This window comes from Kogia breviceps, chromosome 5 (assembly GCF_026419965.1).
Source record: "Kogia breviceps isolate mKogBre1 chromosome 5, mKogBre1 haplotype 1, whole genome shotgun sequence".
Lineage (NCBI taxonomy): Eukaryota > Metazoa > Chordata > Mammalia > Artiodactyla > Physeteridae > Kogia > Kogia breviceps.
Genome location: NC_081314.1, coordinates 40,632,848 through 40,656,458, shown reverse-complemented (window position 1 = coordinate 40,656,458; position 23,611 = coordinate 40,632,848). Strand labels below are relative to the sequence as shown.

The following is a 23,611-nucleotide window of genomic DNA, read 5'->3' as shown; positions in this document are numbered from 1 at the left end:
CACCCCCAAATTTCTGCCCGAGTCGGCTCGTCCCAGAACGGAAAGCCCTGTCAGCTCACACACCTCAGAGCTTTACTCCCCTTCGTTTCCCCTTTATCCAGCAGTGACTCCTCGATATTTTCAGGGCTTCCCATCCTAACCTGGTTTCACACTGGGATACACCCATGGCCTCACTGACACTCTCCCTTGTGGTTTCTTGACCCCAGCCGTGGGCCAAAGGCCGGGCCCACACAAGCCTGGGTCCTGCCTGTTTCTCCACAGTGCCAGTCACTGCCACACGCCTCCCCGTGGAAGAGACCTTCGTGCAGCCCGCTGGCGCACACACCCTTGCCCTTCACCTTGCTATTGTCACCCACTGGCTCTCATGAGAGAACGGTCTCAAGGCCGTCCTCAGCACCGCTGAGCTTATCGGCGGGACCCTTGCACCCCCAGGGCCATCCGGCCGGCACCCCCAGCCTGCTGGCGTCCTTGTGGGCAACAGTGCAGACGGCAAGGACCACGGCCCCGACCCCGCCACCGCACGCGGCCACCCGCATGGACCCGTTTCCTGGCTGGAATCATCTCCTGGCTTCTAGGGGACCTCGTGGGGGCGGGGAACGTGGTGTGAGCAGTGGGGACAGGACAGTCCTTGTTTTCTATCACCCTCTCCCCTGCCTCCACACTCCCTCTCCCGCCCTGCCTTCCCATAGACCGTCATCACCCTTTCCAACCAGCAGGAAGCTGCTCAGAGGAACCCTGTCTCTTTTCAGAAGGAGAGGGACACGGTTCCGCCTGGAAGGGACCCCCGCTCACCCACACTTGGGTCGTTGGAGAATTCTAAAGGATGCTTTCGGTTGGTGATGGCGAATAACCCAGGGAGTTCCATGACGGAGGGCCTTCTGGGAGTCCATCCCGACATAGATGTGGCGGTGAAATCATGTGTGAGATGAAGAGTGTTCCACTGTCCTCCCCAAGTACTATGGAGTGTGAACTAGTCCCATGAGAAGGAAAGACAGAATTCGAGCCCTCCCCCTAGGGAGAATCCATCTTGTTAATCAACATCCCCGGACGGGACACACACGAGGTTTGTATTTCCCTGCTGACGTCCTGTCCAGTTTTCTCCCCGCCGAGTACTTTGTGAATGACCAAGAGCAGAAGAGCCACTTGACAGAGGAGAAACCTGGGGGGCAGGCACCCCAAGGTCAATTGCATTCGAGGTAGTGGAGGCCACATGTAACACACTTCAATAGAGGTCCGCAGGAAGTATCACGTTATGGATATATTTACCATGATGAAGTTAGGGAATTCAAAAAAAAGAAAAAAAGGAAAAAAAGGCGTATGGTAAAGTTATTAAGTGGCTCTTTCCGGAGATAAACCTACGGGTTCAAAGACACACAGTAGTCCACCAAAGCCTAAAGGTTGTGAAAAACACTGCCACACAAAATGCAGTCCCATTCTTTGATGTTAATGTGTGCAAAAAGGTGAGAGATAAGGTTCCTTGGATGAGAAATTCTCCACGAGATCGGAGATCACCTGACCGTAAAGCCCTGTAAAAGTCAGTGGGGTGAGGAGCTCCTCCTCCAGTCCCGTGGGTTCTGCTCCGTGTACAGTGGAGTTTGTCCAGCACTCACATTTCTTCCCCTTGTTCCAGAGGAAAATAGAACAATACTCAAAGTATGGAGTGGGATGTGAGGTGTGAGATTGTCCTCAGGCAATGGAGTAAACGCCCTTTGATTTACAGAGGAATCGCTGGAATAGTAGTCTGGAAGTTTCATTTCTACAACAGCACTGTATTTGAATTTCTCTTTTTCGCCCAAAGCCGAAAGGAAAGCAAACAAAGAATCAAATGAACAAACTCACACCCAACAACGTTCCTTCGGGTATCATCCTGTTATCCTCCATTTCTCATGGGGCACTTCCTTTGAGAACACTCCCAGTAGGAATGCAGAATTCAGCCCTGTGACTCGTTAAAATTGTTTTTTGGTAATTTGATTTCTTTCATGAAACGTTCAATCTACTTTTATTTTTTTCATTTTCTCTTGTTTTATGGGCCCATTACCCTCTAAGTAATAGAGACCTCTCTCTCTGCTTCCTGACTTATCTTGTGAGCCAGAAACAAAGATACTGAAGAACGCGAAATTTCAGTATACTTAGAAATTTTGGAAAGGAAGGGGATGCCATTTGGACTAATGTTAAATTTATTTGACCTTACCGAAAGGAGAGTGAGCTAGAACCCATGAACTGTAGGGGATGAAGAAAAAAGAAATCAGGGAGTTCGATAGATACATGTATGCATACAAAAATAGATAGAGGTAAGACATCCATACTCACATACCAATTATATACACATACAAAAATGATGGCTATTATTAGATGGATATTTTACAATCTGTTATTTTATAACAATTCTCCCCGCCCACACCTCCAACCCATTTTATGGCCAAGGTCGTGCTCCTACTGGGTGCAAGGGCACTGAGCTCAAAGAAGAGTCTCTGCCTCCTGAAGCATGGGCAATAGAAATGAAAACTGACATGTGAGGGCTTCCGTGGGGGAAACTGCACATTCTGCCTAGGCATTATCATCCATTCTTCATGATGCCCTGATCCACGGATTGGGAAGGATAGGAAGCATTGTGTATATAGCCGGTCTTTTCCTCTAGAAATAGTACCACGTCTGACTCTGTGTTCCACTGCCGGAATTTCTTGAGTTGAATTTGAGTGAGCATGCAAGATTGTGATGGGACACATCCTTTATATATCAAGGGAATTATGAAACAGAGAGGGATTAATGTACATCGTTCTGCAGGCGATGTAGTTCACGAGATGGCCACGCAATGGGGCAACGTGACTTTGACATCATCACTGGGATTCATGATCAATCACACACCCACATACAAGATGAAATACATGAAAGAGTTCGAATACCCAGCCACGAAGTTTCTCAGTCTAGTGGAGGAGGAATAGAACTCATCTCTTCTCACAGGAGAAAGCCTGCTTTTCAGAAGTGGCTATACACTCTTTGAGGTTCCAATGCCTGTACGAAAAATATTACATGAAGGAATCTCGTCGTTGTATTATGACCCCACCCCCAGCCCTTCTTTTCCTTCCCAATTCCATTGTTTTCTCTGCTCTCTGTGGAGAAGAGGTGTGGCTGCGGACCTCGACATGTTGCTGTTTGCACCAATATACAGAGAGAAGGGAGGCACTAGGAAACACACCCCAAGGAATGTTTCTTAAATAGTAAATATTACTATGTTCTGCATACTTTTCCACATTACGTTCTGTTTGCTTTTCCAAGATAAACCTTTTGGAATTCAGAGGAAAAAAATTAACTTGCTCTTTCTGAAAATAAATATAGTGCTAAAAATATGTCCACAGAAGGCTGAAGTGCTTGGAAACACTACATCACAAGTTGCAGTCGCATCCTTTGATGTAAGGATGTAGGGAGGTGTGGCAAAAAAAGGTGAGAGATAAAATTCCCAGGGTGAGAAAGACTCAGGGAGATCACTTGACCTTAAAGCCCTTTAGAAGTCAGGGGAGTTTTCCAGCACCTGTCTTTTTTAGAACCCAATAAGAGGTGGCAGAATCAGAGCTGAATTTCAGGTTGGATTCCTATACATTTGCTGTTCACCTTATGCCCTCAATTTATTTCCTGACCTGTGTAGGGTAGGGGTAACGGTCTACTGGATGTCTATACATGTTTTTAAAGTCTCACGGAGGCATACAATTAAAACAGAAGAATGACATCACATACCCAACAGTCTACCTTTACCTCTCTCTTCCATACACACGCTCTACCCATAATTCTACCAGCTTGTCGGCGTCCAGACCTCTTTCCCAGGACACTAGACGTGGTTGCCAAATCTTGACTCTTGGCAATCAGTAGTGCGATGTACATGGCAGAGCTGAGATCTCTTCGAGGTGTTACCTCTTTTCAAGTCTTTGGGAGGAAATCCATGACCTGTGCCTGACCGGGTAATCATGCGGTGCTTCCACTCCTCATTAGGTTGCAAAAATTGACCGAATGTTTTGCAGGCAGGCATTCTGGTGGGCAGCCTCCTGGGTGGCAACAGAGACAGACATCCACAGGTAGATGCGGAGAATCAAAGACAGAGACCAAAAGTCCCACAGAGAAACTGGTAACTTTGATGAGAACAGGTGGGGTGGGGGAGAGATAGAGAGACAGGTAGCTCTCCATTCCATTCTGACCGTGGGAAAAGAAGCATTGTCTCTTGGGTCACGAGTCATTACTCCGGACACCAGGAAGGTGATTCGAAGAGGAAAGTATTACTTTCACGGACACAGACTGTATATTTGGAATCTGGTGCCCTTCCTCCGAGGTGAAAGCCGGGGGCTACATTCTACCTGCTAGTGAGAGTTCAGTCCCTTTGAATCGTAAATATTTCTACTGCGGGCAGACAGGCATACTGAGTCTCCATTAGCCGGCTTGTTGCTGGTTGGCTGCCTGGCTGGCACATTTGTGCGCTTGTTCTACGGTGCAACCCTGCAATAGATCTTGGAAGTATGTGCATAAGCATTGAAAGACAAGGCTATATTACTTTGTACCCACGTTTAGTTTCAAAACCAACGAAGAAGACGCCTAAAGCAGAGCCGATTGCTGTCAGAGAATGCTTTCAAAGGAGGGCAGACGCAGCCGCTGCGGCCACCACCACCTCAGGGTTTGACTCGAGGTAAGTACCCAGCATTCCAAAGGTATTTTCCCAGAGCATCTCCTTGAGACAGAATCATCTCTGAACGCGGATGACCATGGGAGGCCAAGAACGCTTCAGAGAGGAAACCATGATATCTTGGGTTCTTGCCCCATTCCTGTTCCACACAGGAGCATCACGCCCCTGTTGGAGGGTGGGGAGATGCATGGCCAGGCATGTTTGTGCTTGGAATGTTTGTGTCCGGAACCTGCCCGGATGTGCAGAAAGCTCTTCTTCCGTCCTATGGGCCATTTTCACATAGCGCTGAATAAGATGTATCGATGTATCGATCTTGATCTATGACATACCACTTCCTACACACCACACACTGGATCTGCTGTGAATGTGCTGAAATTGTCCTGAATGTCCTCTCTTCTCTGTGTGTTCTTCTTTAGAAAGCTTGGGAAGAGAGGCCAGGCGAAAGAGGACGTTCATCTCTCCTTCTCAAACAAGGGTCCTTGTGCAAGCCTTTGAGAGGGATCGATTTCCGTCTATTGCTGCCAGGGAAGAATTGGCTCAGCAGACAGGAATTCCCGAACCTCGAATCCAGGTAAGTTCTCCAGCAGTGGGTGGAACTTGGCTTCTCCCACGAGAAAGGTGTGTTAAGCCTTGCGACGGGTGGCTGCTGGATATATGTAGGCTTGGCGAGGGGGGATTGGGAGGACGTTCCCTACGTCTTACGAATACGCTAAGGGGGCTGATCTGAAGGCATCCATTTCCAGAAGAGGAGAGGGCAATGGAAGTCCTGGGCAGCCAGGGAGGGGCCTGAGGTTGTAGCTGGTCAATGACGGCTCTCCTCAAGGCCAGGGGTGGGGAGGGGTGGGGAGGGGTGGAGTGGGTCCTGTGTTGCCCTGACGTCCTCCCGCATTTTCAAGAGCCAAGGCGAACGCTCTAGGTAAAATGGCCCTTAGATGAGGCCCACCAGTACTTGCCATGGACCTGACAGATTGGAGGGCAGGGCAGGGCAGGGCAGGGCGGGGTGGGGCAGGGCGGGCCGGAGATGGGGCGGCGGCAAGTCGATCTGGATTGTCGCGCTGCTAATGATCCTGTCGCCCCCTATGCTTCCCTAGGTATGGTTCCAGAACCGAAGAGCTCGGCACCCAAAGCAGAGCGCTAGTGGGCCTGTGAATGCCCTGGCCGAACGCCCAGATGCCACATCAGCCATGACTGCCCTGTGGGACCAAAGCCCCGCGCCCACTGTCCATAGCAGCTCTCATCGTTATCCTCCCTCTCATGCACCTGAGAGCATGCAGTCCTTTGCTACGGCCACTCCTGTTTTCTCCCCGACCTTTCTTGTGCCAGGGGCTGCCTCTGGGTGGTGTGTGGGCCAGCCGTTGATGTTCATCGTGGTCCAGCCCAGTCAGGCAGCACTTCAGGGATGCCAGAACCCGCAGCCTCTTCCGGCCACAGTTCCGTGCGGCGAAGGGACACATACTCTCATCGCCAGTGGGCAGCCTGCCCAGGGGGCCATCTTTCCACCCGCACCGCCAGAGACACACTTCTGGCAGCAGCAGGCAACCTCAGGGGAAGAGACATCTCCCCAGCTGGAGAAACAGCCCCAGCACTCAGCCCTTCCAGGCTCCTCAAGCCTCCTGGACGAACTCTTGTCAGACGCGGACATTCTGGACAAGGCAGGCCCTTTTCTGAATGCGGACGCAGAGGAAGAGCAACTTGCAGCAACCCTCGAAGGCCCCCTCAGCGAGGAAGAATTCCAGGCCCTGCTCGACATGCTGCCAGCCTCCCCAGCGCCACAGGCTTAGGGGGAGGAAGGAAGGCCTTTCCCCGAGCCGCTTTCAAGCCTCCTTTCCTGGGAGGCCGAGCCATGGCGGAGAGAAAGAAGAAGGAACAAGCAACGCTCATGATAGTGTCTGGCAGGGAGACCAAGGCAAGAAGGCTGTCGAGGGCAACTGCTTTGTGCCCACGAGCGATGCCATGCTGTACACGGACTGTCACGGTGCATGGGCACCAGGAGGGACAGCCTCTCGGCAGCCTCAAGGAATTCTAGCCTCCCAATGACCATGAGGAGCACCCAACGCGGAACTCGATTTCCCTGTTGTATGTGACATTCCATTGATCCAATCAATAAATCTTGGCACTCAGTTCAAGTTCTTGGTTGTGCTTTGGTCGCTTTGTATTCTCCCGCATTTCCTCGGGGAGGTGAAATCCCTCTCTTCGCCTGCGACAGCATGGGAAGGTGGTCCAGATGCCCCTGTCTAGTCCCGTAGCTTGTAGCCACAAACACACCCTAGAGGAATCAAGGAAACAATCTCGGGTTTCCCTGATGGCGCTCTGGTTGAGAGTCTGACTGCCGATGCAGGGGACACGGGTTCGTGCACCGTTCCGGGAGGGTCTCACACGCCTCGGAGCGGCTGGGCTAGTGAGCCATGGCCTCTGAGCCTGTGTGTCCGGAGCCTGTGCTCCTCAACGGGAGAGGTCACAACAGTGAGAGGCCCGAATAACACACACACACACACACACACACACACACACACACACACACACACACACAAGAAAACAGTCTCTTAGTGACAACCTTCAATTGCTTTCTCGGTGCGTGGTGTGCAAGGGTTCGTCGAGTTCATCGGCATTGCGCACAAGGACAGATCTATGCAAACACTTTCATTGCCATGGTTCCTAGTAACAACTGTGCCCGGTATATTATTCAGGCAAATAATCTCTCTCCGTCCCTCTCTCTCTCTCATTGTCTGTCCACGGCCACACACTACACGCACACACCTCTCAAAAGATAAGCCGAGTTACAACTAAAGCGATGCACAAATGAACTGAAAAACCAAATGCCTGTGTCAATTTAACGTCGTGGCAGGTGATCCGTTCCACTGCTTCTTTCAAAAATATTTTCCAACACATGTGCCTCGTACACTGTGTTGAGTCATTCTCGGCTGGCTCAATCTGTGCGCCCCATGTCCAGTATGCGTGTGTCAGTGGCACCAAGTAGGAAAATAATCTGAGACTTGACACTTGAATGTGTATATACCGATGTATCTGAGTCTCTAGCTACAACTGCACCCGGGTCTCTAGCTCTATAGGGTGTATATCTCTGCAGATACAAAGAGTCCTTAGCTCCCTCCCAGTCACTCCCCTGTCTTAGGCTCCCCTTTCTCCAGAGCTCTAGAGTAATATACAGCTCTCTCCCTGTCTTTCTCTGTGTGTGTGTGTGTGTGTGTGTCTCCCTCTATTTCTCTTTCTCTCTCTCTCCTTCTTTGCTCTGGGCAGAAAAGAAACGTCAGTTTCAATGGCCACACGGGTGGCATAGGGCTTCTGGGAAAAGAATCTGGCCACGGTAGCTTCAGGATAAGTAGCACTGGAGATGTGGAACGAGACAGCTTATGGAAAAATGGTGCTTTCAAGAGGGCGGGAGGAACACTGGGTCACAGTGTGGCGGGAAACACTGAGATGCTTGTGGGTGGCAGGCCTTGCACAGACTCTAGCTAGAGCTAGGAGCTGTGGCTTTAGCACCTTGGGGGTCCAATGCTGGCCGCTCCAGAGAAACCTCAGAGCCCAGGGACGGGCAGCGGTACCTACACAGGGAGGCCACCGGTGGGCTGTGCATAAACGCACCTGCAACCTCTCAGGCTTCCCTGGCTGCCATGCACATCACAGCTTCTGCTCTCCCAAGCAACCTTATCCCACCTGGATTGTCCAGGAGGGAGGCGGTCCAGGTCTGGCAGCCAGTGGCTTCTGGGAGGAGCCAGCAAATCCCATGTTTCAGTGATTATCTCAGCCAAAACTTCCACCTTCTCGGGAAAAACCACCCTGATCCAACAAGATGGTCACGCCACCCTCTGATCTCTGGCACTTCACGACAAGGGACCAGGAACTGCACCTCCTCTGGACATCCTCTTGGGCCTCCTGGGACTTGCAGACCCCTACTGATCCCGGTGACATCCGTCCACGGGTACCAGCTGAAAACCGTCCTTAGTGGGTGCAGAAAAACAAACACACAGATCACACAATCCCCCACCCCCCACCCCACAGACACACCAGCCATACTGTAACGAATTGCTGGTGTAATTACTCCGATTCCCAGCTGTTGTTAATTAAACTCACTGTCCACATGTTAATCCACGGGGTGGCCAAAGAACCTTGGTGGCAAAAGAACACATTAGAGATGGTTCTGTGTTTTGTGTGGGGTTTTGTTGTTGTTGTTGCTTTGTTTTTATTTTTTCAATTCTCTGCAGCCCAAACGCACTGAGAATGTTGGGATGATTGTGTTACGAATCCAAAGCATTCCTTTCAAATCCAGCTGCGTCATCATCCATCATCTAACTTGCTTCATATCCTCCTCCTTCACCCCCTGCTCCTCCTCCTCCTCCTCCTCCTTCTCCTCTTCCTTCTTCTTTTTCTTCTTCTTCTTTGCACAGGTGACAGTTGACCAGTGAATGTGAAACCGACTTCGTCTTAGGGACGCCAAGGACAAGTACTGAAAATCAGTTCCTTGGCTTGTGAAACCTACACGTGTGACGTGCCCCTTTTTCTGGTCTCTCCATAGCATGTGAACAAGAGGGTGGGTTTCAGGGTACCTCTGAAAAAGTCCCGAACTGTTGCAGAACATGGGTAGGCCTTAGATAATCCCTCAAGCTTAGTATGTGAATTATCGGGAACTCAAACCCCAGACAAGGAAATGCTCTAGCAGTGGGAGGCAATGACGTCCTGGGGGTGATGAGGGACGTGGGAAACATACTCGAGGCAAGCTAGACTCTAGGTTCTCTCTCCATTTGGGAAAGTACAGAGTCACACCTAAGCGTGAAGGACTCAGAGTTGGGGATTTCCAGGGAGAGCAAAAGAATGTGTGGAATGTGAAAAGGTGTGAAAACGAAAGAGCACTGGGCCCCAAGCATTCTGGGAGAGGTTGATGAGGGCGGCAGCTTCAAAGGGACCTGGGAGCCTCCGAACAGGCCTTCCATTACAATGCCCGCGGGATTCCTTCCATGTTCTCAATTTGCAAGGAAGGTTTCCCCAGCATCCGTGGCTATTTACATAAATAGGGGCGGGGCATCCTCATCCATTATAAATACCGAGCTTCTGGGTCCTGAACAGTTGGCCAGCCGTTTTCATGCCATCCGTGTGGGTCTCCCACCATGGATTCGTCCAGCTCGTGCGGACCATACAGCACCTCCAGAGGTACGTTGCCCTCAGTATCTGAGCTCTGGGGTTGGATCATCCAAATACACTCATGCACCTCCCCACCCCAACGGTTGATCACCACGAAGATGCAGTTTCCCCAATGACCACCAAATGGCACGAACATTTATGCTGGGACATGTTTGTGGAATCAGTTGGGCAAAAGTATGCACGTTGGTTTGGGCATTTCACGTCCATATTTCTGGTTTGCTGGTTCGTTTCTTTTCCTTTCTGAAATCGACATGGAAGTTGGTAGCCCTGTTGCCTGACAATGGCTTCTCTACCAAAACCCCCAGCCTGTGGTGGCAGTGAACGGAACACGAGTGTTTGAAAACGTTCCCAACTAAACTGACACTCTTTTCCAGTTGACGGTGTTTGGGATTTTGAGTTGGTTTTGCATGTTGTGTTCTTGAATGTTACAGATTGGCTCTCTTTGGTTGCGTGTTCCATTTGAACGGGTTAACTTCTATGGTGTCCATGGAAAGAATCCATATCCAGTAAGTATTAAGAATAAAAGAAAAAGAGAGTTTTTCTTTGAGCACAGCTGAAAGCTAGAGCCTGGGAAACAGAGATTCCAGGAGCACTCGAAGTGCCTCTCATTGGACTCCAAGTTAGGCAGTGCAGGAGGCTCTGGAATGGCAAAATCCGCAGTGCGGCACGTTCGTTCCCTGAGTGCTTTCCAAAGATTTTCCTTGGAGCTGGCAGGAAGGAGGGGAGCTTTTCAAGGAAGTCCCCGTTGGGGGTGGGAAACCCTTGGCTTGCCTTGCCTCCTTCCAGGAGGAGCCCTGGAGACGACCCTACGTCACCAGGTGCCAGCTGCTAGAGCAGGTAGCCCTTGCGGTAGGGTTGGTGTTGTCCTACAGTTGGAGAGAGTTCAGGAAACTCGAGATCTCAGGGATGTGCCTGAAAACCCACCCACCCTGGCCATCAAACCCGGCTCCCACCTGAGAAGGCAGGAAACAAACACCCATCTATTCCTTGGGCCAGAAAGAAGCAACATCAAATGGGACAGGGGTGAGGGGCAGCCCTTCAAGGCTGACCAACTGAAAGAATAGCACGCACACACGGCAAGTCAGCATGACCTTGGTGCCTAGAAAGGTAAACTCCTCTTCCGAGGAGTACCGGTCTCATGTGGGTGTGTGTGTGGGTGGGCACCATCAGACGGGGCCCCACGTTGGTCCTTATCTCGAAAAAGGGGGTCTCCTAAACAATCTCACAGGGCGTTCTGTGTTGGGGCTTGGCTTGTGTGTTTGTCTGGCTTCGTTTGGCTTTCGTCTGGTTTCCTTTCAAATAGTGCAGGCGCAGGTGCGCTGTGCGAATGACAGGCCAGAGGACGGGCTCCTCTCATTAGCATAGATTTCGAGGTAAATCTGGTGGAAGCCATGAAGGCTTCGCCAGGCCTCCCCAGTTGGAAAATCCTTCCACCCATTTTGGTCACGTTAGCCTGTGTTTCTAGGGCTTTCCCCTTCAGTTTGCATGGCGTCCTGTGGATCCTTGGCGGGTGGTGGGGAGATCCCCATAGCCTTGACCCTCAGCTTTGCATGAACTCCCAGGGTCCCAGTCAGCGTGGCTTTCGCGGTGTACCCACGGTTGTTCCAAATGCAGCGTCTTCCCCTGGCTTAGAGATCTTTCATGTGGCCCAAGGACCAGCGCTGGGCCGTTACCATTGGTTTGCACCTCCATGGATGCGCCCCTGACACATTCCTCCTTTTCTCTCCCGCAGGCCGACCCTCAAGACCATCGCGAAGGAGGAGGCTTGTTCTGAGGCTGAGTCAGAAGGACACCCTGCAAGCATTCTTTCAACAGAACCCCTACCCCGGGATAACGACCAGAGAACGGCTGGCGCGAGAACTGGGCATTCCAGAAAGCAGAATTCAGGTACGTCCGAGTCTCTCGATCCATTCTCCCTCTCGGGGTCCATGTCCAGACGCAAGTCGCCCTACTCCAGTTGCAGTCCTTGCTCTTGGCGCTTGCTCTTCGGGGTGCTCCAGACAGCAGGGACTCGAATCTTGGCAAGGAACGTGGCTCCCTTTCGTAAACGTGGGCACACTGAACTGTGTGGCGAGAGGTCCACTCAAAGGGGTGGTCAAGAATAAAGGGCGAGGTGCCAAGGAAGCAGGAGCGCCGGGTGGTGCCAGGGAGGTGTTCCCTTGACGGCTGGCTTCCGAGGAACTAGTTGTGCTGAAGACTTCCCTCTCTGGGCAGGTTGGAGAGGAGTCACCAAAGTTAAGAATACCCCGCCTGAGACCTTACAAAGCGTCGCCAAAGACAGATTGACTTTCCCTACGAACACTCTTTCTCAGGGTACAAATTTTCCACACACCACCATCAGAAACATCTCAAAACATGCACACACACACACACACGCACACAAGCACAGGTGCACACTGCCGTTCGGACTCGGGGAATGAGGTGGCATGCACACTGCTTCACTGTTGAAGACAAGGACACATATTCTGAAGATGGGGAGCGGGTGCATAAGAGCCCCCTGACCTAAGAGTGATGGACGCCTGTAGTCCCTGAGAAGTAACTGTCAATGAGTAGTTGCCAGGCATCATGAGAAGAGTGGTTTCCATGGGGGCACTGGCTAGTGGATAGGATTGCGTGTTATGAGACAGTACTGCCTGTGGGGACATAAGAGAGGCAGGGAAACATGAATCGGGCATGGACCATGCCAAAGGGGAGGCAAAGAGACCAAATGAGGGAAGGGAGATTGAGCCTGAGAGCCTGGGACAGAGACAGATAGAGGGGAAGGCAGGCAGGCAGTCAGCTGGGCAGGCGGGAGGGTGGCAACAGAGACAGGCGTCAACAGGTAGATGCGGAGAATCGTAGACAGAGACCAAAAGACCCACAGAGGAACTGGTAGTTTTGATGAGAACGGGTGGGGTGGGGGAGAGACAGAGAGACAGAGAGGTAGCTATCCAATCCATTCTGACCGTGGGAAAGCGAGCACTGTCTCCTCCTGTGTCACAAGTCATTACTCTGGACACCAGTGAGGTAAATCGAAGAGGAAGGATTATCTTCACGGACACAGACTGTGTAGTCTGGAATCTGGTGCCCTTCCTCCGAGGTGAAAGCCGGAGTCTACATGCTACCTGCTAGTGAGAGTTCAGTCCCTTTGAATCGTAAATTTTCCCACTGGGGGCAGACGGGCCATATTGGGTCTCCATTAGTCGGCTTGTTGCTGGCTAGGAGACTGGCTGACACCTTTGTGCGTTTGTCCTATGCTGCATCCCTGCAATAGATCTTGGAAGTATGTGCATAAGCATTGAAAGGCAAGGTTTTCTTTCTTTGTACCCAGGTTTGGTTTCAAAACCAACGGAGAAGACGCCTAAAGCAGAGCCGATTGCTGTCAGAGAATGCCTTCAAAGGAGGGCAGACGCAGCCGCTGCGGCCACCACCACCTCAGGGTTTGACTCGAGGTAAGTACCCAGCATTCCAAAGGCATTTCCCCAGAGCATCTCCTTGAGACAGAATCATCTCTGAACGCGGATGACCATGGGAGGCCAAGAACGCTTCAGAGAGGAAACCATGATATCTTGGGTTCTTGCCCCATTCCTGTTCCACACAGGAGCATCACGCCCCTGTTGGAGGGTGGGGAGATGCATGGCCAGGCATGTTTGTGCTTGGAATGTTTGTGTCCGGAACCTGCCCGGATGTGCAGAAAGCTCTTCTTCCGTCCTATGGGCCATTTTCACATAGCGCTGAATAAGATGTATCGATGTATCGATCTTGATCTATGACATACCACTTCCTACACACCACACACTGGATCTGCTGTGAATGTGCTGAAATTGTCCTGAATGTCCTCTCTTCTCTGTGTGTTCTTCTTTAGAAAGCTTGGGAAGAGAGGCCAGGCGAAAGAGGACGTTCATCTCTCCTTCTCAAACAAGGGTCCTTGTGCAAGCCTTTGAGAGGGATCGATTTCCATCTATTGCTGCCAGGGAAGAATTGGCTCAGCAGACAGGAATTCCCGAACCTCGAATCCAGGTAAGTTCTCCAGCAGTGGGTGGAACTTGGCTTCTCCCACGAGAAAGGTGTGTTAAGCCTTGCGACGGGTGGCTGCTGGATATATGTAGGCTTGGCGAGGGGGGATTGGGAGGACGTTCCCTACGTCTTACGAATACGCTAAGGGGGCTGATCTGAAGGCATCCATTTCCAGAAGAGGAGAGGGCAATGGAAGTCCTGGGCAGCCAGGGAGGGGCCTGAGGTTGTAGCTGGTCAATGACGGCTCTCCTCAAGGCCAGGGGTGGGGAGGGGTGGGGAGGGGTGGAGTGGGTCCTGTGTTGCCCTGACGTCCTCCCGCATTTTCAAGAGCCAAGGCGAACGCTCTAGGTAAAATGGCCCTTAGATGAGGCCCACCAGTACTTGCCATGGACCTGACAGATTGGAGGGCAGGGCAGGGCAGGGCAGGGCGGGGTGGGGCAGGGCGGGCCGGAGATGGGGCGGCGGCAAGTCGATCTGGATTGTCGCGCTGCTAATGATCCTGTCGCCCCCTATGCTTCCCTAGGTATGGTTCCAGAACCGAAGAGCTCGGCACCCAAAGCAGAGCGCTAGTGGGCCTGTGAATGCCCTGGCCGAACGCCCAGATGCCACATCAGCCATGACTGCCCTGTGGGACCAAAGCCCCGCGCCCACTGTCCATAGCAGCTCTCATCGTTATCCTCCCTCTCATGCACCTGAGAGCATGCAGTCCTTTGCTACGGCCACTCCTGTTTTCTCCCCGACCTTTCTTGTGCCAGGGGCTGCCTCTGGGTGGTGTGTGGGCCAGCCGTTGATGTTCATCGTGGTCCAGCCCAGTCAGGCAGCACTTCAGGGATGCCAGAACCCGCAGCCTCTTCCGGCCACAGTTCCGTGCGGCGAAGGGACACATACTCTCATCGCCAGTGGGCAGCCTGCCCAGGGGGCCATCTTTCCACCCGCACCGCCAGAGACACACTTCTGGCAGCAGCAGGCAACCTCAGGGGAAGAGACATCTCCCCAGCTGGAGAAACAGCCCCAGCACTCAGCCCTTCCAGGCTCCTCAAGCCTCCTGGACGAACTCTTGTCAGACGCGGACATTCTGGACAAGGCAGGCCCTTTTCTGAATGCGGACGCAGAGGAAGAGCAACTTGCAGCAACCCTCGAAGGCCCCCTCAGCGAGGAAGAATTCCAGGCCCTGCTCGACATGCTGCCAGCCTCCCCAGCGCCACAGGCTTAGGGGGAGGAAGGAAGGCCTTTCCCCGAGCCGCTTTCAAGCCTCCTTTCCTGGGAGGCCGAGCCATGGCGGAGAGAAAGAAGAAGGAACAAGCAACGCTCATGATAGTGTCTGGCAGGGAGACCAAGGCAAGAAGGCTGTCGAGGGCAACTGCTTTGTGCCCACGAGCGATGCCATGCTGTACACGGACTGTCACGGTGCATGGGCACCAGGAGGGACAGCCTCTCGGCAGCCTCAAGGAATTCTAGCCTCCCAATGACCATGAGGAGCACCCAACGCGGAACTCGATTTCCCTGTTGTATGTGACATTCCATTGATCCAATCAATAAATCTTGGCACTCAGTTCAAGTTCTTGGTTGTGCTTTGGTCGCTTTGTATTCTCCCGCATTTCCTCGGGGAGGTGAAATCCCTCTCTTCGCCTGCGACAGCATGGGAAGGTGGTCCAGATGCCCCTGTCTAGTCCCGTAGCTTGTAGCCACAAACACACCCTAGAGGAATCAAGGAAACAATCTCGGGTTTCCCTGATGGCGCTCTGGTTGAGAGTCTGACTGCCGATGCAGGGGACACGGGTTCGTGCACCGTTCCGGGAGGGTCTCACACGCCTCGGAGCGGCTGGGCTAGTGAGCCATGGCCTCTGAGCCTGTGTGTCCGGAGCCTGTGCTCCTCAACGGGAGAGGTCACAACAGTGAGAGGCCCGAATAACACACACACACACACACACACACACACACACACACACACACACACACACAAGAAAACAGTCTCTTAGTGACAACCTTCAATTGCTTTCTCGGTGCGTGGTGTGCAAGGGTTCGTCGAGTTCATCGGCATTGCGCACAAGGACAGATCTATGCAAACACTTTCATTGCCATGGTTCCTAGTAACAACTGTGCCCGGTATATTATTCAGGCAAATAATCTCTCTCCGTCCCTCTCTCTCTCTCATTGTCTGTCCACGGCCACACACTACACGCACACACCTCTCAAAAGATAAGCCGAGTTACAACTAAAGCGATGCACAAATGAACTGAAAAACCAAATGCCTGTGTCAATTTAACGTCGTGGCAGGTGATCCGTTCCACTGCTTCTTTCAAAAATATTTTCCAACACATGTGCCTCGTACACTGTGTTGAGTCATTCTCGGCTGGCTCAATCTGTGCGCCCCATGTCCAGTATGCGTGTGTCAGTGGCACCAAGTAGGAAAATAATCTGAGACTTGACACTTGAATGTGTATATACCGATGTATCTGAGTCTCTAGCTACAACTGCACCCGGGTCTCTAGCTCTATAGGGTGTATATCTCTGCAGATACAAAGAGTCCTTAGCTCCCTCCCAGTCACTCCCCTGTCTTAGGCTCCCCTTTCTCCAGAGCTCTAGAGTAATATACAGCTCTCTCCCTGTCTTTCTCTGTGTGTGTGTGTGTGTGTGTGTCTCCCTCTATTTCTCTTTCTCTCTCTCTCCTTCTTTGCTCTGGGCAGAAAAGAAACGTCAGTTTCAATGGCCACACGGGTGGCATAGGGCTTCTGGGAAAAGAATCTGGCCACGGTAGCTTCAGGATAAGTAGCACTGGAGATGTGGAACGAGACAGCTTATGGAAAAATGGTGCTTTCAAGAGGGCGGGAGGAACACTGGGTCACAGTGTGGCGGGAAACACTGAGATGCTTGTGGGTGGCAGGCCTTGCACAGACTCTAGCTAGAGCTAGGAGCTGTGGCTTTAGCACCTTGGGGGTCCAATGCTGGCCGCTCCAGAGAAACCTCAGAGCCCAGGGACGGGCAGCGGTACCTACACAGGGAGGCCACCGGTGGGCTGTGCATAAACGCACCTGCAACCTCTCAGGCTTCCCTGGCTGCCATGCACATCACAGCTTCTGCTCTCCCAAGCAACCTTATCCCACCTGGATTGTCCAGGAGGGAGGCGGTCCAGGTCTGGCAGCCAGTGGCTTCTGGGAGGAGCCAGCAAATCCCATGTTTCAGTGATTATCTCAGCCAAAACTTCCACCTTCTCGGGAAAAACCACCCTGATCCAACAAGATGGTCACGCCACCCTCTGATCTCTGGCACTTCACGACAAGGGACCAGGAACTGCACCTCCTCTGGACATCCTCTTGGGCCTCCTGGGACTTGCAGACCCCTACTGATCCCGGTGACATCCGTCCACGGGTACCAGCTGAAAACCGTCCTTAGTGGGTGCAGAAAAACAAACACACAGATCACACAATCCCCCACCCCCCACCCCACAGACACACCAGCCATACTGTAACGAATTGCTGGTGTAATTACTCCGATTCCCAGCTGTTGTTAATTAAACTCACTGTCCACATGTTAATCCACGGGGTGGCCAAAGAACCTTGGTGGCAAAAGAACACATTAGAGATGGTTCTGTGTTTTGTGTGGGGTTTTGTTGTTGTTGTTGCTTTGTTTTTATTTTTTCAATTCTCTGCAGCCCAAACGCACTGAGAATGTTGGGATGATTGTGTTACGAATCCAAAGCATTCCTTTCAAATCCAGCTGCGTCATCATCCATCATCTAACTTGCTTCATATCCTCCTCCTTCACCCCCTGCTCCTCCTCCTCCTCCTCCTCCTTCTCCTCTTCCTTCTTCTTTTTCTTCTTCTTCTTTGCACAGGTGACAGTTGACCAGTGAATGTGAAACCGACTTCGTCTTAGGGACGCCAAGGACAAGTACTGAAAATCAGTTCCTTGGCTTGTGAAACCTACACGTGTGACGTGCCCCTTTTTCTGGTCTCTCCATAGCATGTGAACAAGAGGGTGGGTTTCAGGGTACCTCTGAAAAAGTCCCGAACTGTTGCAGAACATGGGTAGGCCTTAGATAATCCCTCAAGCTTAGTATGTGAATTATCGGGAACTCAAACCCCAGACAAGGAAATGCTCTAGCAGTGGGAGGCAATGACGTCCTGGGGGTGATGAGGGACGTGGGAAACATACTCGAGGCAAGCTAGACTCTAGGTTCTCTCTCCATTTGGGAAAGTACAGAGTCACACCTAAGCGTGAAGGACTCAGAGTTGGGGATTTCCAGGGAGAGCAAAAGAATGTGTGGAATGTGAAAAGGTGTGAAAACGAAAGAGCACTGGGCCCCAAGCATTCTGGGAGAGGTTGATGAGGGCGGCAGCTTCAAAGGGACCTGGGAGCCTCCGAACAGGCCTTCCATTACAATGCCCGCGGGATTCCTTCCATGTTCTCAATTTGCAAGGAAGGTTTCCCCAGCATCCGTGGCTATTTACATAAATAGGGGCGGGGCATCCTCATCCATTATAAATACCGAGCTTCTGGGTCCTGAACAGTTGGCCAGCCGTTTTCATGCCATCCGTGTGGGTCTCCCACCATGGATTCGTCCAGCTCGTGCGGACCATACAGCACCTCCAGAGGTACGTTGCCCTCAGTATCTGAGCTCTGGGGTTGGATCATCCAAATACACTCATGCACCTCCCCACCCCAACGGTTGATCACCACGAAGATTGCAGTTTCCCAATGACCACCAAATGGCACGAACATTTATGCTGGGACATGTTTGTGGAATCAGTTGGGCAAAAGTATGCACGTTGGTTTGGGCATTTCACGTCCATATTTCTGGTTTGCTGGTTCGTTTCTTTTCCTTTCTGAAATCGACATGGAAGTTGGTAGCCCTGTTGCCTGACAATGGCTTCTCTACCAAAACCCCCAGCCTGTGGTGGCAGTGAACGGAACACGAGTGTTTGAAAACGTTCCCAACTAAACTGACACTCTTTTCCAGTTGACGGTGTTTGGGATTTTGAGTTGGTTTTGCATGTTGTGTTCTTGAATGTTACAGATTGGCTCTCTTTGGTTGCGTGTTCCATTTGAACGGGTTAACTTCTATGGTGTCCATGGAAAGAATCCATATCCAGTAAGTATTAAGAATAAAAGAAAAAGAGAGTTTTTCTTTGAGCACAGCTGAAAGCTAGAGCCTGGGAAACAGAGATTCCAGGAGCACTCGAAGTGCCTCTCATTGGACTCCAAGTTAGGCAGTGCAGGAGGCTCTGGAATGGCAAAATCCGCAGTGCGGCACGTTCGTTCCCTGAGTGCTTTCCAAAGATTTTCCTTGGAGCTGGCAGGAAGGAGGGGAGCTTTTCAAGGAAGTCCCCGTTGGGGGTGGGAAACCCTTGGCTTGCCTTGCCTCCTTCCAGGAGGAGCCCTGGAGACGACCCTACGTCACCAGGTGCCAGCTGCTAGAGCAGGTAGCCCTTGCGGTAGGGTTGGTGTTGTCCTACAGTTGGAGAGAGTTCAGGAAACTCGAGATCTCAGGGATGTGCCTGAAAACCCACCCACCCTGGCCATCAAACCCGGCTCCCACCTGAGAAGGCAGGAAACAAACACCCATCTATTCCTTGGGCCAGAAAGAAGCAACATCAAATGGGACAGGGGTGAGGGGCAGCCCTTCAAGGCTGACCAACTGAAAGAATAGCACGCACACACGGCAAGTCAGCATGACCTTGGTGCCTAGAAAGGTAAACTCCTCTTCCGAGGAGTACCGGTCTCATGTGGGTGTGTGTGTGGGTGGGCACCATCAGACGGGGCCCCACGTTGGTCCTTATCTCGAAAAAGGGGGTCTCCTAAACAATCTCACAGGGCGTTCTGTGTTGGGGCTTGGCTTGTGTGTTTGTCTGGCTTCGTTTGGCTTTCGTCTGGTTTCCTTTCAAATAGTGCAGGCGCAGGTGCGCTGTGCGAATGACAGGCCAGAGGACGGGCTCCTCTCATTAGCATAGATTTCGAGGTAAATCTGGTGGAAGCCATGAAGGCTTCGCCAGGCCTCCCCAGTTGGAAAATCCTTCCACCCATTTTGGTCACGTTAGCCTGTGTTTCTAGGGCTTTCCCCTTCAGTTTGCATGGCGTCCTGTGGATCCTTGGCGGGTGGTGGGGAGATCCCCATAGCCTTGACCCTCAGCTTTGCATGAACTCCCAGGGTCCCAGTCAGCGTGGCTTTCGCGGTGTACCCACGGTTGTTCCAAATGCAGCGTCTTCCCCTGGCTTAGAGATCTTTCATGTGGCCCAAGGACCAGCGCTGGGCCGTTACCATTGGTTTGCACCTCCATGGATGCGCCCCTGACACATTCCTCCTTTTCTCTCCCGCAGGCCGACCCTCAAGACCATCGCGAAGGAGGAGGCTTGTTCTGAGGCTGAGTCAGAAGGACACCCTGCAAGCATTCTTTCAACAGAACCCCTACCCCGGGATAACGACCAGAGAACGGCTGGCGCGAGAACTGGGCATTCCAGAAAGCAGAATTCAGGTACGTCCGAGTCTCTCGATCCATTCTCCCTCTCGGGGTCCATGTCCAGACGCAAGTCGCCCTACTCCAGTTGCAGTCCTTGCTCTTGGCGCTTGCTCTTCGGGGTGCTCCAGACAGCAGGGACTCGAATCTTGGCAAGGAACGTGGCTCCCTTTCGTAAACGTGGGCACACTGAACTGTGTGGCGAGAGGTCCACTCAAAGGGGTGGTCAAGAATAAAGGGCGAGGTGCCAAGGAAGCAGGAGCGCCGGGTGGTGCCAGGGAGGTGTTCCCTTGACGGCTGGCTTCCGAGGAACTAGTTGTGCTGAAGACTTCCCTCTCTGGGCAGGTTGGAGAGGAGTCACCAAAGTTAAGAATACCCCGCCTGAGACCTTACAAAGCGTCGCCAAAGACAGATTGACTTTCCCTACGAACACTCTTTCTCAGGGTACAAATTTTCCACACACCACCATCAGAAACATCTCAAAACATGCACACACACACACACACGCACACAAGCACAGGTGCACACTGCCGTTCGGACTCGGGGAATGAGGTGGCATGCACACTGCTTCACTGTTGAAGACAAGGACACATATTCTGAAGATGGGGAGCGGGTGCATAAGAGCCCCCTGACCTAAGAGTGATGGACGCCTGTAGTCCCTGAGAAGTAACTGTCAATGAGTAGTTGCCAGGCATCATGAGAAGAGTGGTTTCCATGGGGGCACTGGCTAGTGGATAGGATTGCGTGTTATGAGACAGTACTGCCTGTGGGGACATAAGAGAGGCAGGGAAACATGAATCGGGCATGGACCATGCCAAAGGGGAGGCAAAGAGACCAAATGAGGGAAGGGAGATTGAGCCTGAGAGCCTGGGACAGAGACAGATAGAGGGGAAGGCAGGCAGGCAGTCAGCTGGGCAGGCGGGAGGGTGGCAACAGAGACAGGCGTCAACAGGTAGATGCGGAGAATCGTAGACAGAGACCAAAAGACCCACAGAGGAACTGGTAGTTTTGATGAGAACGGGTGGGGTGGGGGAGAGACAGAGAGACAGAGAGGTAGCTATCCAATCCATTCTGACCGTGGGAAAGCGAGCACTGTCTCCTCCTGTGTCACAAGTCATTACTCTGGACACCAGTGAGGTAAATCGAAGAGGAAGGATTATCTTCACGGACACAGACTGTGTAGTCTGGAATCTGGTGCCCTTCCTCCGAGGTGAAAGCCGGAGTCTACATGCTACCTGCTAGTGAGAGTTCAGTCCCTTTGAATCGTAAATTTTCCCACTGGGGGCAGACGGGCCATATTGGGTCTCCATTAGTCGGCTTGTTGCTGGCTAGGAGACTGGCTGACACCTTTGTGCGTTTGTCCTATGCTGCATCCCTGCAATAGATCTTGGAAGTATGTGCATAAGCATTGAAAGGCAAGGTTTTCTTTCTTTGTACCCAGGTTTGGTTTCAAAACCAACGGAGAAGACGCCTAAAGCAGAGCCGATTGCTGTCAGAGAATGCCTTCAAAGGAGGGCAGACGCAGCCGCTGCGGCCACCACCACCTCAGGGTTTGACTCGAGGTAAGTACCCAGCATTCCAAAGGCATTTCCCCAGAGCATCTCCTTGAGACAGAATCATCTCTGAACGCGGATGACCATGGGAGGCCAAGAACGCTTCAGAGAGGAAACCATGATATCTTGGGTTCTTGCCCCATTCCTGTTCCACACAGGAGCATCACGCCCCTGTTGGAGGGTGGGGAGATGCATGGCCAGGCATGTTTGTGCTTGGAATGTTTGTGTCCGGAACCTGCCCGGATGTGCAGAAAGCTCTTCTTCCGTCCTATGGGCCATTTTCACATAGCGCTGAATAAGATGTATCGATGTATCGATCTTGATCTATGACATACCACTTCCTACACACCACACACTGGATCTGCTGTGAATGTGCTGAAATTGTCCTGAATGTCCTCTCTTCTCTGTGTGTTCTTCTTTAGAAAGCTTGGGAAGAGAGGCCAGGCGAAAGAGGACGTTCATCTCTCCTTCTCAAACAAGGGTCCTTGTGCAAGCCTTTGAGAGGGATCGATTTCCATCTATTGCTGCCAGGGAAGAATTGGCTCAGCAGACAGGAATTCCCGAACCTCGAATCCAGGTAAGTTCTCCAGCAGTGGGTGGAACTTGGCTTCTCCCACGAGAAAGGTGTGTTAAGCCTTGCGACGGGTGGCTGCTGGATATATGTAGGCTTGGCGAGGGGGGATTGGGAGGACGTTCCCTACGTCTTACGAATACGCTAAGGGGGCTGATCTGAAGGCATCCATTTCCAGAAGAGGAGAGGGCAATGGAAGTCCTGGGCAGCCAGGGAGGGGCCTGAGGTTGTAGCTGGTCAATGACGGCTCTCCTCAAGGCCAGGGGTGGGGAGGGGTGGGGAGGGGTGGAGTGGGTCCTGTGTTGCCCTGACGTCCTCCCGCATTTTCAAGAGCCAAGGCGAACGCTCTAGGTAAAATGGCCCTTAGATGAGGCCCACCAGTACTTGCCATGGACCTGACAGATTGGAGGGCAGGGCAGGGCAGGGCAGGGCGGGGTGGGGCAGGGCGGGCCGGAGATGGGGCGGCGGCAAGTCGATCTGGATTGTCGCGCTGCTAATGATCCTGTCGCCCCCTATGCTTCCCTAGGTATGGTTCCAGAACCGAAGAGCTCGGCACCCAAAGCAGAGCGCTAGTGGGCCTGTGAATGCCCTGGCCGAACGCCCAGATGCCACATCAGCCATGACTGCCCTGTGGGACCAAAGCCCCGCGCCCACTGTCCATAGCAGCTCTCATCGTTATCCTCCCTCTCATGCACCTGAGAGCATGCAGTCCTTTGCTACGGCCACTCCTGTTTTCTCCCCGACCTTTCTTGTGCCAGGGGCTGCCTCTGGGTGGTGTGTGGGCCAGCCGTTGATGTTCATCGTGGTCCAGCCCAGTCAGGCAGCACTTCAGGGATGCCAGAACCCGCAGCCTCTTCCGGCCACAGTTCCGTGCGGCGAAGGGACACATACTCTCATCGCCAGTGGGCAGCCTGCCCAGGGGGCCATCTTTCCACCCGCACCGCCAGAGACACACTTCTGGCAGCAGCAGGCAACCTCAGGGGAAGAGACATCTCCCCAGCTGGAGAAACAGCCCCAGCACTCAGCCCTTCCAGGCTCCTCAAGCCTCCTGGACGAACTCTTGTCAGACGCGGACATTCTGGACAAGGCAGGCCCTTTTCTGAATGCGGACGCAGAGGAAGAGCAACTTGCAGCAACCCTCGAAGGCCCCCTCAGCGAGGAAGAATTCCAGGCCCTGCTCGACATGCTGCCAGCCTCCCCAGCGCCACAGGCTTAG

General features: G+C 52.5%; 3 protein-coding genes across 3 annotated transcripts; all 3 read left to right on the top strand.

Moving 5' to 3' along the window:
* The first annotated feature begins 839 nt into the window (after positions 1-839).
* Positions 840-6,447, top strand: LOC131756795 (double homeobox protein 4-like protein 4). Its single transcript, XM_059063905.1, has 4 exons — positions 840-920; positions 4,555-4,669; positions 5,083-5,237; positions 5,758-6,447. The coding sequence occupies exons 1-4, from the start codon at positions 840-842 to the stop codon at positions 6,445-6,447; spliced, it is 1,041 nt and encodes a 346-aa protein (XP_058919888.1).
* A 3,339-nt stretch (positions 6,448-9,786) lies between these two features.
* LOC131756794 (double homeobox protein 4-like protein 4) lies at positions 9,787-15,029 on the top strand. Its single transcript, XM_059063904.1, has 5 exons — positions 9,787-9,829; positions 11,553-11,707; positions 13,131-13,251; positions 13,665-13,819; positions 14,340-15,029. The coding sequence occupies exons 1-5, from the start codon at positions 9,787-9,789 to the stop codon at positions 15,027-15,029; spliced, it is 1,164 nt and encodes a 387-aa protein (XP_058919887.1).
* A 3,339-nt stretch (positions 15,030-18,368) lies between these two features.
* Positions 18,369-23,611, top strand: LOC131756793 (double homeobox protein 4-like protein 4). Its single transcript, XM_059063903.1, has 5 exons — positions 18,369-18,411; positions 20,135-20,289; positions 21,713-21,833; positions 22,247-22,401; positions 22,922-23,611. Exons 1-5 carry the CDS (start codon positions 18,369-18,371, stop codon positions 23,609-23,611), a joined length of 1,164 nt encoding a protein of 387 aa, XP_058919886.1.

Excerpts from the sequence above, each read along its gene's own strand:
- LOC131756793 (XM_059063903.1), top strand. The coding sequence starts at position 18,369 with ATGGATTCGTCCAGCTCGTGCGGACCATACAGCACCTCCAGAG. Across the intron at positions 18,412-20,134 it reads ACCATACAGCACCTCCAGAG|GCCGACCCTCAAGACCATCG; the intron begins GTACGTTGCCCT and ends TCTCTCCCGCAG. Across the intron at positions 22,402-22,921 it reads TTCCCGAACCTCGAATCCAG|GTATGGTTCCAGAACCGAAG; the intron begins GTAAGTTCTCCA and ends ATGCTTCCCTAG.
- LOC131756794 (XM_059063904.1), top strand. The coding sequence starts at position 9,787 with ATGGATTCGTCCAGCTCGTGCGGACCATACAGCACCTCCAGAG. Across the intron at positions 11,708-13,130 it reads TTCCAGAAAGCAGAATTCAG|GTTTGGTTTCAAAACCAACG; the intron begins GTACGTCCGAGT and ends CTTTGTACCCAG. Across the intron at positions 13,252-13,664 it reads ACCTCAGGGTTTGACTCGAG|AAAGCTTGGGAAGAGAGGCC; the intron begins GTAAGTACCCAG and ends GTTCTTCTTTAG.
- LOC131756795 (XM_059063905.1), top strand. The coding sequence starts at position 840 with ATGGCGAATAACCCAGGGAGTTCCATGACGGAGGGCCTTCTGGGAGTC. Across the intron at positions 921-4,554 it reads ATGTGGCGGTGAAATCATGT|TTTCAAAACCAACGAAGAAG; the intron begins GTGAGATGAAGA and ends ACCCACGTTTAG. Across the intron at positions 4,670-5,082 it reads ACCTCAGGGTTTGACTCGAG|AAAGCTTGGGAAGAGAGGCC; the intron begins GTAAGTACCCAG and ends GTTCTTCTTTAG.